The sequence below is a fragment of the Triticum urartu genome, chromosome 3A (genome assembly GCF_056163025.1).
Source record: "Triticum urartu cultivar PI428250 chromosome 3A, HENAU_Tu73, whole genome shotgun sequence".
In the NCBI taxonomy this organism is placed as follows: Eukaryota; Viridiplantae; Streptophyta; class Magnoliopsida; order Poales; family Poaceae; genus Triticum; species Triticum urartu.
In genome coordinates, this window is record NC_141875.1 from 4,850,843 (window position 1) to 4,862,704 (window position 11,862).

The window sequence follows — 11,862 nt, forward strand, 5'->3', positions numbered from 1 at the left end:
TCACACATAATAGTGAACAAACAAAATAGTAGTTAGCATCACTCGTGCTCCGCCATTGTGATACCCAACGTGATGCGGTGGGAATCGACTATAATATACGTTCATGATACTTGATTATTTTGACAATGATATTTGGATGAATAATACGAGAACTAAAACTAAGAACACAATCATTTATTATGGTAGAAAAAGTAAAACAAATCCTTCTCCTTTTCATTTTGTCATCATCGAATTGGTCGGAGTGGTCCTTCCAGCGGCAGAATGGCGCGGGGATGTATCATCCCTGCCCAGCCGTGATTGGGGCTCGTGGAGGAGTCACTCCCCTTCTTACGCAGTGCGGATGGCCGCCACGGTCAATGCCGACTTTGGCGGGGGAGCCTTGCCCTTGCCCCTGCCCCTGCCAGTGGTTACAACGACGCCAGTCTCGCTGAGAGACCACTCCTCTTCGATCATAGCGAGCTCCCTGTCGAGGCAACGTAGTCGTCGCGTGGTCGAAGGAATTACAATCTCCATCTCCTCCTCCTCGGAAGAGGCGGTCGCTGTGGTGGTCGGGGGACGAGAGAGTGACAGTGGCAGCGCCAAGATCCGGATATGGGGAATGATCCGGAGCCGCCGCCTGCTAGCACAGAGAACCATGACTTCGCATGGTGAGGTGTGGACAGCGCCGGGCGATGGGAAGGGAAGTTGGCTTCAATGTGGCGACTGGAGTAAGCTTCTCGGTCGTCGCGTCGGCATTGAAGTAGTGCCGCCTGCTTGTCCGTTGACATCGCTTTGACCGGCATCAATATCATGGAGTTACGTTACTATATAGGAAAGAGTATTAGTAACATATGTGGCATCAAATTAGCATATTATGAAAGCACATTTCAAAATGGATCTAGTGATACTAATTTAGTATGATAAATGCTGCTACTGTTCCTATATAAATAAAGTTGATTGAAGTTTTAAGACTTCGACTTAAAAGAAAAGTTAGATGTACACTTATTTATGACGAATGGAATACAATACTATGTTGTATGGCGAAATGCGTACGAACAGTTACCGTGTGGACGCTTTACAGGTGTTTTGAGGGTCAGGATTGGAGAGATGCCCTGAGACTACTCCTTGAGGTTCCTTGGAGTTAACTAGCATTACTTTACCGTCACAGATTACAAGTCCTACACGTATACCTAGATTGCCAGTTTTATCACCCTAATATAAATTATATAACACAAAAATTATACCTTTTGAAAATAGAACATCTGAAGTTTATATTGATATATTTTTTGTAATATACGACTTGTATTAAGTTAGTCAAATTGACAACCTAAAGATACGCGCATGCCTGTCAAGTGAGAGAGAGGAAGTAGCATGCATTTAGCAGGTACACTTAACAACACAAACCACCCCCATGCCTTTCCATCCTCCTCTCCAATTATAAGCCCACCCAACCCCGAAGACCATTCCTCCCCTCTCCTCTCCTCTTCTTCCCCCTCACGTCTCCATCACTTCCTTCCACTTCTCCCACATTTACACACCACCGCACCAGCTAGCTAGCCACACTCCCACTGCCATCTCTCTCACAGGCTCACACGCTCAGCACCGCACTGCACTCCCGTCGCTTTCGGCCATGGCGTCCTACAGGCTGCTCGTGATCCTGGTCTTCTCCGCGCTCCTCCTCGACGTCGCAGTCGCCGACACCTACCCGGCCGACTGCCCCTACCCGTGCCTGCTGCCGCCGCCCACGCCCCCGGCCTCCAGCGCCGACTGCCCGCCGCCACCCTCCTCGCCATCCGGCTCCGGCTCTGGCTACGCGTACCCACCTCCGTCGTCCTCGGGGAACTCCCCGCCGACGCCGTCGTCCTGGAGCTACCCGCCGCCCTCTGGAGGCTACATTCCCGGCTTCTACCAGCCTCCCGCCGGCGGGGGAGGTGGTGGTGGCGGAGGCGGAGGAGGTGGCGGCAACTTCGGGCCTGCGCCACCGCCGCCCAACCCCATCCTGCCGTGGTACCCCTGGTACTACCGGTCCCCGCCGTCCTCGTCCGCGACCAGGGGCAGCGCCTCGGCGGTCGCGCTCTGCTTGGTGGCCGCGGTAACCGCCACTGCTGCCCTCGTCGGTTACTAGTATGATCATCCATCAGTTACTAGCTAAGCTAGCACTCCAACATTTTTTCCTTTCCGTTCGTAGTCGATTCTTGATATATACTCCATATGTATAATGGGGCACCATTAATATTTAGCTATCGTACTCATCAACTCATGTGTATTGGTTCATTGCTCAGCTGGCTTTTGGGTAGTGAGTGGAGCGACTATATATTGCTGGCTATAGTTTCTTGGGAGCATAATATATGTGGCTAGTGATCGCAAGAATCTTGTGCCTTTCCTCAGTGCCTCATCCCTTTTCTTGTTATAATTGATGTACTCGTGTAGTGGCATATATACTCGATCGTTGCTATTACTTTCCCGTGTTGGGAGTGATTGTTTTCGCGTACTACGCTTGGACCGAACATTTCTTCACAAAATGTGCATCATTACTCGCTTGTTTTACTGGCACGAGTGAATGAGCCATTTTCTGGCCTCGTTTCTCTTCACTTGTACCTAGAATGGACAAAATTAGTTTGATCGGTGCACCACATACGTTGAGATAATTAACAATAATACATTACGTTGTACGAGTACTACTAGCTGATCGATCAACGACGCGCAAACTTAGTCGGTCGGTTCGTTGAAAAGCTACTAGCTAGTTTTCCAGGAGCTAGCTAGCGAGGTGTGAGGTTGACGTGGAAAGGCGCTTTCTCCGGGCCGGTCGATTCCCGTGACTTGCAACTTCCCAAAAGTTGTGTGTTGCAAGAAAGTTTCCGTGTGGATCGTCGCTGATCGATGGATCGATCGGCATGATGGCGCGGGACAAGCAAGGAATCGATCAGAAAAGAGGAAAGGCGAAAGGCAGGTCACAGCTGGCTACGTTGGAGTTTGGGTAGAGGAAACAAAATACTGTCATGCTGAGTGAGTAGGAGAGGAGCATCCCATGCATCATGCTTGGACCCCGAGTACGTACATGCATACGTACGTGTCCAAGAGTGGGTGTATTTTTCTAGCAAAAAAAGAAGTTGGTGCATGTACGTAGGAACGTTGGCTTCTTGGTGCTTGGATCGTGTCCACCGACAACACCGCACCGCACCGCACCGGCCATATGTACCGTCGCAACTACTAACACACATCACACCACCCACGAGGCTAGCTAGCCGGCCAGTCAATTTGGGCAACTGTCTGCTGGTCAAACTAGCCGACGATAATTAGCCCCGGCCGTCTCGCTTGCTCGCTTGCTAATCCCGCCGTCTTACGTAGTCATACATCATCGAGTACTCAAGTCCAGTTTTACCTTTGCACGCAAGCTACTCTTTCGATCAGGTCGACGAGCTGGCCAGTCGTTCACACCAAGCGATCACCTCTGGCAGACTTGAACTTTCCACCGGCCGACGCAAGGCCGGATCAAAGCATGTACTAGCAGCATTCGCTGTTGTTCTTTTAACCTTTTCACTGCGTGTACATGCACTTCCATATGTAGACCAGACCGGGGCATATGGCCGATGTCTCGATGAGATGATCAAAGTGGACAGGTCTTGAGAGCTGCCTAGCTAGCGCGTGGGGTTCCATGCAGGTGGCCTTGCATGCATGCACTGTTGTAGTTTCCGCGAAGTTTCGCGCGCATACGGCGGCCGCGGATGGTAAGAAAGAAAGAAAAAGAGGAAGCGAATAAAGACTATTAGATTGGATTGGATGCTAGCTAGCTAGGCATTCACGGCCGGAAAGAGAGAGAGCCTGGATCGATCATGTCCATCGTCGTTAGGTGGTGCTGGTGCGTGCGCTCCAAAAGCTACTGTGTGCGTGAGTACTGTACAGCTCCATACGTACGCACCACATTTTCTTTTCTGCTAACCGGAACGGAACAAAAGTGTGTGTGAGAGAGCATCGAATCGTCCATGGCATGCATATGATTGGATTCCATAGCCACGTGAAAATCAAGATGGGAGTATCTGACAACACTTATTGGGATTTTCACTCTCCATTCTTTTTTCCTTTTTATTTTCAAGACGGAGGCAAAACACTTGAGCTTCTCTCCAAGCCCATCCCTGATTCCTGGCAAACGGACTGGAATGCTAAGCTGAGAAAGATCATGCCAGCAACTCCCGCGGACCACCCGCCGTTGATTCAGCCCGCTCACGTTCTGCTCCGATGTACGTACACCTACTCGCGAATCTGCACGTACACAGAGAACGAATTATGGATGCATGCAAAGCAGCAGCTGGGCACACGTACCGAGGCATGCGTTCTGACCTGGTCACCAGATCCGAGGGACGTCTCGTCCATGCCGAGGCTCTCCGCTAGGCGCGCACGTCTCAAGGTGGCCTCTTGGAAAACTCCATCCACACAAGCAGGATTGCACCAAAAATTCTGCCCCTAGTAGTATATACCCCAACGAAATCAATCTACCCCCCTAAAAAAATCGAAATCAATCTACCTACTCCACGTGTATAACACATTATTGATTGACTAAGTATACATGAACAGTTCCCTAAAAAAAGTATACATGAACAATTCCCTAAAAAAAGTATTCATGAACAACTTGCGCGAAATAAAATTGTTTATAGTGTTCAAGGAGGCGCATGTGCGATGCCTACGGATTCGCGTAAAGGCGTTTTGTCCATTTTCTAAGCTAGGACGAAGAGGGTAGATGGACGGCCATGCCACGGGCACGTTTCGAGAAATCGTCAAATCTGGCCGCCATGCCCCCGTTATCTCTAGATCTCCCCTTCCTTCTGTGCTGCTTTTTACAAGCCATCCGCTGCGTTCCTTTGTTTGTCACGTGAAAGGATAGGCTGCCCCATATGTGCTAGGTACACCAGAATCGGCTTGATAGAGGAACGTAGAAAAAGACGTGCTTCTAAATTTATGGGAATATCTCCATTCATCCAAGTAGGTTTTCGTAGCATATGCACCTAGTTTCTAGTTAGAAAATTGCTCATGTAAGTTTTTGTAAAAAAGAAAAATACGATCGCTCGTAGCCCTGGTAAGAAATGGGAAAATGAGAGTTTTTTTTAGAAAATAATGAGAAAATGAGAGTGTTGGCGGTCCTGAGCTGATCCGGACAGGCCAATACGGAATGGGCCAAAAAAAAAATCATGCTAGAATGGTGGTATTGTGCACTTCTTTGATCTGTGGGCCTGTTTGTGGTCCCAATGCACCACCGGCCGAGCGAGGGATAGGCAGCCCGAGAGGCCTGAGAAAGAAGGCCTGGCTTTATGCTGGGCTAACCATGCACATTTTGTTGTTTTTTGTTATCTTAAAAAAAGAAAAATGCACGCTTTTTGTTTTTGTGATGACGGTTGTGATGCACAGTTAAAGACATATACCACCGAAAATTTGTTTTGGGGCTCAGGATCCATCGAGCCTTTTCTGAAAACTGCAATTGCTATTTATCTTTATCAGGTTCAAAAGGTTATGTGATTTTTCCCCACGTGTACATACATAATTACATATGTCTTCTACATGTGTAACTTTTTTTCATGATGAAATGATTTCATATGCGAGCTACACAAGTAAAAGAAACCCTGGCTTAGGGAGCATACGAGGCTTCCATGGATCCAATAGGCCGACTACTTGATCCTTGTGTAGTCATGCAAGAAGCAATGTGTTCCAACTAACCAATAACAAACCATGAAAGACAAGGGCGAAAAACTTGAAAAATGAAAAAAATGAAGTGCGCATCAATGTCTATCAACGAGGGTGAGAGGGGGGGAGGGGGGGGGGGGATTTAGGTACAAACCACTTTTTGCTGAAACAGATGATCTAGATTTCTCTGCTCCTTACAACTAAATAAGTTCATCCTACTAAACCTCCGTTAGGATATTTGGTAAACACACACATTGTGGAATCCTCTACCAATATCTAAAGATAGTAACCGAAAACAAACATGTACCGACACACTAGAGCATCAAAGTAGCACAATTTTGTACGTTCTGCTTGTATTTGGACATAGTTCAACTTAATAACGTGTCCAATGATTTTATGAAAACATAGCATAATTTCCATGTAAAAAATTGTCCTACCGTATGTATTTAGAATGATAGATGTATAACAAAGAATCTTGATTACAGTATTACAAATGTAGGTATGTGGTTGATATTGGGGGATACCAACAATTAACCTCTAAAAATGATTAATTCTAAATGGTATGCAATTGTAAAACCATTTAATAGTTAGTTAAAAATAAATTAAAAATAAGTAAAAATGTTTAGTATAAATAAATTATGTCAATTGTTCCAACTCGGTTGTCTATAAATAAGAAGAACTTATTCTAAATAATATTGACTCCAACTAATATAACATAAAATGTGTCGAATTAAGCAGAGCAAGCCTGTATTTTGTGCTGAATGTGTTCGAAACATTCAGTAATGACAGTTATAACGTGGGCGCGTGGGCCGAACCATTGCACTGGTGGGTGTACTGTAGATTCCACAACCCTCACTACTGGCACAACTGGTGGAGCATGGACTTGAACATCGTCCCTGCTGCTCGAGGAGAACTGTATTGGGTTTGACTACTGGGGTTGCAGGTTGATAGCTTTCGGTTTCAGTTTCGAGGTGTTTTATTAAAAGGAAGTGACTGAACGTTTCCCCACTTAACGTGGGTTGTTTGGATGCCGATTTTTTTGCATGGGATGTCATGTTTATAGTGATCTGGTTTTACGACAACTGATTTTATTCCGATTTTTAATGTAACTCTGTTTGCATACCATAACTAATCCACGAATAGTTCTAAAAAATCTTATTCATTAATTACTGAAATCGGTTTGGCACAAACTCACAATTCCGCGTTTTTGAGAAAAAAAATCTTCTGTGCTCGATGGCCTCGACTCAGGCCCAGCTCCAGCTCCCGATCGACTCAGGCCTAGTTCCAGTGCGTAAGATTTTTTTTAGAGCATCGGCCGACAAGTATTTATTTTCCTCTGATATCTTCACTACTATGATCTCGAAGACTAGTCAGTAGAGACACACGACTCTGTCATAACCCATGGTTGCTGGGTCCGTATTAAGCGTCTTATTAGCAGCCTCACATTTAAGACACTACTTTGATTTTAAGATAAAAATGTCACTCGAAAGATAATAGATGAAGTCCAGTTGACTCATGTTGTTGTAGCTGACCACTAGTTATTTTTTTTGTTATTATGATTTTATAATGTTTATATCGAACAATTTTAGTTACAATAAATTCAATAATTTACAAACCTCTCTACTATATGCATGTTTTGTTCTACGTGATGATTTTACAAATAAAACAAAAATAAGGATGTCAATATTGAAATGAATGCCAAGAAAAAAAACCTTGCAAAGACAAATCTACTGCCCGCACATATTCTTTTAGTTTCACATATCACATTTCATTCGCGTAAGTAGACTGCACATCATTTATTATTCTCAAGGTTTCTCGTAAAGTGATCTTCAAGACATTATTTCATGCCTCTACTGGTGTAATAGCCCTAATTTGTCCTATTAATCTCAGTGAGGATTACAATGGGGAGCGGTACCTAGATTAGATGAGATTTAAACCTAGATGGATGATGGAGCCGATTTTCTTGGCGAAACTCCTTCAAAAATCTAGGTCCTTAGGAACATTGTTCTCCTATCTTCTATCTTGTCTTGTCTGCTTTTCTTAGAAGGGAGCTCACGACCTTTATGTAATCTTCTTGTCTTGAATCTTGACAGATAAAGTTTGATCTACATTCTAGGTAGGGCTTGGTAGAGCAGCATGGTTTGCTAGGCCTTGGCACGTTAGAACAAATATGTTGATTCAAAACTTTGATTCTTGAACTTCCATCATTTTGACTTTAGCTAGTTCATACCATTCCTGTGCCACTTTAAGAAATACTCTAACTTTCATGTGGTGTTTATGGAAAGCCAGGAATGATTTACTTTTCAAAAGAAAACTTGCTTTCCCTTTTCCATTTTTTTTCTAGCACAGGCTATCACAAGAACCTTGGCCTTGGAATTAGGAGCAGCCGAGCAGGGACAACCAAACCACTAAAGATGACAACAATGGTTCACTGGTCGAAGACAGGTTCATATATGGAAATACAATAGATACCAAAATTTCATTACCATTCAAAATCTTCACATATGCAGCCTAAAAGGATCAACAAATATGATAGCGAAGCAGGACTTGAAAGAACATGCATTGGAATCTCTTACAGGTACACTAGGGAGATGAGGAGATCAAATAATGCAGGCTAAAATTTTAGCAACTGCTGCACAAGCACAATCTGGCAATTCAAGCAAAGGCACATAGACATTGCTGTCAAACATACTTAATGATCATTTTCTGACCCGTGTAAAAATGAGAACTTGATGGCGCTACAATTTAAGCTACAAAAATTAAACCGCAACATACTTATTTTATTATTCTAATGCAAGTCACCAATCATGATATATGCATAAGATTTACCTGCACACCTTAGAAATACCTTTTCAGAAATTTTAAGACTTGTAATGGATTTAAAAGAAATAGAAAGTTGGTACACCAAAACCCATAGTAATTCTATATTTTTCGAACTAGTGCATGCACTTACCTTCTCTTTTACAAAATGTGAAACTCGAGCAACATTATTATTTTTTGAGCAAAAGCAGCTATATTTAACACTGGAAAGATACTAGAGAATTCGCAAAAAAGAGAAGGAAATATAATAGAGGATTTTGAGGTGATACCGTACAACCTAATATAGGAGATGGGGCCCCTCAGTTTTTTTTTTGGAGATGGGCTGGAAATTTCGCTGGGACAACATTTAGTTGTCATGCATCGGCCAGTTGGTCTTCATATATTCGGCCAAGTGAGGAGTGGCAGCCCGAGAGGTCTAGTATTTTTTTATTCTTTTGTGAGAAAAAAGAGTTTTATTCCATAAGAATAGGGTTACAATCGAGAGGCAAAAGTTCCTCTATGCACGGTGGTCCACGATCTACCTATACAACAGTCGTATTCTCAGAAAGACTATACCATGCCAACCAATCTGCTACCCTATTTTGCTCATGCTTAATCTTCTTCAGAATAAACTCTCGTTGTACCATAAGATGCATGCGCTAGTATCCTCAGAAAAAATTGCTCCTTACCTCAAAAAGGGAAAACTAGCTATATGCTCCAGACTCCTGAGCTTGCCATACACACTTACAACAAACGTGTACGTTTGTCTTCATAACATAAACGTACGTGTACTCCCTCCAAAAATGCATAATATAAATGTGTGCCTAAGAAATTTCTATGCTGAAGGACGGAGTGACTAGTTCCATTTGAAGCCAGGATTTCATTTTTGAAACGGAAGCTTTAGTTGCTTCTGGTCACTGCATATCAAAGATGCATAAAATTAACCACATAAATCATTATAAAGTTTATTACAAATAATGGAACTAAAACAAATCATGAGAGTATGGCATGCAACCTACATAAACTACGCACTACCCTGCAAAAAAAGGGAGATAAAACTAAGCACCAAAAGGGCTAGAGGTAGCACATGAATCAAGCTGGGACGTGAATTTCCTACTTTTCCTTACCTTAGAGTATACAAGAAGCAAAAAAGATCACAAGAAATGGCTGAAGGTTGTGTTCATGAGGTACTCGGCGATGATCTTGTTGGCCCGCTCCGTGGGGTGCACGGCGTCCCAGAAGACGTACCGGTTTGCATCGGCGCACGTGAGCGCGTCCCACTCGCTGCATGTGTACCCCATCTCGTACAACCCCGTGCCACAACATCCCCTGGACGCCTTCACGAACCCGTAGCTCGCCGGGTTTTGCAGGATGCCGGTGAAGAAGCCGTACACCTCTGCGACCCGGAACTGCGCGCCGGGAAGGCTGTCGGCAAGCTCGTCGACCATGTCCCGGAGCTTGGCGTTGAACGACCTCGCGGCGGCATTGTACTCCTCGATGCAGAGCATGACCCGCCGGCCCCGCTCGATGGGGAGGCAGCCCATGGCCCCGAGCCCCGTGAAGCCGATCTTGCGCGCGCCGAGGCCGTAGAGCTCGACGAGGAAGCTACGGGCGAGGCCGATGAGGAGGTCTGTGTAGTCGCCAACGGTGAACTCTAGGAAGCGGGGCGTCGTGAGGGCGAAGTAGTTCTCGATGAAGTCGTTGGTGCCGATGCTGATGGCGAAGACGGCATCGTCAACCACCGCCCGAGCCTCCGCCGCGCCGAGGTGCTCCGCCAGCCGGGCTTTGTAGTCTCTGAAGTAGTCCACTTGCTTTGACAAGGGTATCACTGACTGATCAAGCAGTAAACATTTAGTACTTCGTTACACTTGATTGGGTAAAAACTTATACATTTACTTCATTAACCAGAGGTGAGTTTTTTGTTGTTTGATGATTGCAAGTGACACGGCTGCTAGCATCTGCCTTGCCTGTAAATGCCACTGGGACCATGCATGGTACTCCTGCTAGCACACTGTACTCACAAGCTCACATTGCTAGCTAGTCCACACAGTACGAGAGCGAGCGTGATGTATGGCCGTGAATCACGCTAACAGTCACGATATCTATCACCTTTTGCAACACACATGCATGCATGGGCCCTATAAAACCAATAAATGAGTAAATGCACAAAATGATAAAACCATGGGCCCTATTAAACCAAGGAATGAATAAAATCACAAAATGATAAAACCAATAAATCTAAGGACCAACAACATACATAGCACGACCTTTTTTTTATAAACTTCTTCTCCTTTATTCATTCATAAGTAAAGTAGCATCATTTGCAAGTAAAGGAATAACCTCATTAGGAGCGTTATCCATTGAAACACCCGGAGAAGAAAACCTAGCTAACTTAGATAGTCATATGATGCATATTTGTACTAAGGGTTTTTCTAGGGCACATCTAATTATTGCACGTCTAAGTGACCAATCAAACATATAAAGAAAGAAAAATACCCACGCCAATCTCAGTGTAAAATAAATGATATACAATTTACATATGTAATAGTTAGGGCACTCTACATGTGCTTTAGCAAAACCGATATCCTCAATTAGTTTTCACTTTTGCATTTGTTTTTGCAGCTACAAAAATGGCATTTTTCTGCAGCAGCTAGCAAACGGTGCATGCAACCAGTGAAGAAAAAGACAGGGATCACTCACAAAGACGCCCGCGGTGGCCACGTCGAGGCCGGAGCCGGCGGACGCGAAGCAGACGCCGACGGCGAAGTCCCGGATGCCGTAGGCCGGGTCGAGGTAGGCCGGGACGAAGGGCCGGAGCCCGAACGCCTCGGAGTAGAAGTCGGTGGCGACGCGGCCGTTGCAGAAGCGGCCCGTGGCGCGGCCGCCCGGGAAGTCCCGGCCGTATGGCGGGAAGTTGCTCCGCACCGCCGTGGGCACGGCGTTGTTGTTCCCCGCGTCCACCGTCGAGTCGCCGAACACGATCAGCGCCGTCACCCGCGCCCTCACCACCGCCACCGCCGGCGACGACAGCAGCAGCAAACTGAGCAAGAGGAAGCGCGTGCTAGATGCCGCCACCGGCATTGTCGCCAGAGACGCAGCGAACTTCGGCGCTGCTGCTGCTGCTGAGAGTGAGAGAACGTGACGCCGGTAGACGGTGTAAATTGTTGGTTGGTTGGTTGACGGGACGTGAAAAGCGGCGCTGCGCACAGTGGGAGCAATAAAGCCGGAGGCGAGGTATCATGCGACCTTGTGCGGTGCTGAGCTTGCTAGGTAGGTTGGTGTTGGCCTGTGGCGGCGTAGTAAATCGTTGCAGTCGAGCAGAGCTGTCAAGAAGAAGAAAAATGCAGGTATGTAGTGACTCTAGTCAAGCATACGTTGTACATTATTTCTGAAGAAAAATGCAGGTACGCT

General features: G+C 45.6%; 2 protein-coding genes across 3 annotated transcripts; one reads left to right on the forward strand and one right to left on the reverse strand.

Moving 5' to 3' along the window:
- The first annotated feature begins 1,419 nt into the window (after positions 1-1,419).
- Positions 1,420-2,437, forward strand: LOC125547444 (uncharacterized). The gene has a single exon (XM_048711309.2). The coding sequence runs from the start codon at positions 1,610-1,612 to the stop codon at positions 2,102-2,104; it is 495 nt and encodes a 164-aa protein (XP_048567266.1). The 5' UTR covers positions 1,420-1,609; the 3' UTR covers positions 2,105-2,437.
- A 6,441-nt stretch (positions 2,438-8,878) lies between these two features.
- On the reverse strand, positions 8,879-11,637 carry LOC125547443 (GDSL esterase/lipase At2g04570-like). Of its 2 annotated transcripts, XM_048711308.2 has the most exons (3): positions 11,152-11,635; positions 9,579-10,283; positions 8,879-9,368 (listed from the first exon to the last, which is right to left on the reverse strand). In XM_048711308.2, the coding sequence occupies exons 1-2, from the start codon at positions 11,530-11,532 to the stop codon at positions 9,606-9,608; spliced, it is 1,059 nt and encodes a 352-aa protein (XP_048567265.1). In that variant the 5' UTR covers positions 11,533-11,635; the 3' UTR covers positions 8,879-9,368; positions 9,579-9,605. The 2 variants fall into 2 exon arrangements, with proteins under 2 accessions (XP_048567265.1, XP_048567264.1); XM_048711307.2 differs by lacking the exon at positions 8,879-9,368 and having other exon boundaries at positions 9,374-10,283; positions 11,152-11,637.
- Positions 11,638-11,862: the final 225 nt, after the last annotated feature.

Bases quoted from the DNA above. Each gene is read 5' to 3' on its own strand.
- LOC125547444 (XM_048711309.2), top strand. From the start codon at position 1,610: ATGGCGTCCTACAGGCTGCTCGTGATCCTGGTCTTCTCCGCGCTCCTC.
- LOC125547443 (XM_048711308.2), bottom strand. From the start codon at position 11,532: ATGCCGGTGGCGGCATCTAGCACGCGCTTCCTCTTGCTCAGTTTGCTG. The intron at 10,284-11,151 runs GTGAGTGATCCC...CTGCTTGATCAG, and splicing joins TGGCCACCGCGGGCGTCTTT to TCAGTGATACCCTTGTCAAA.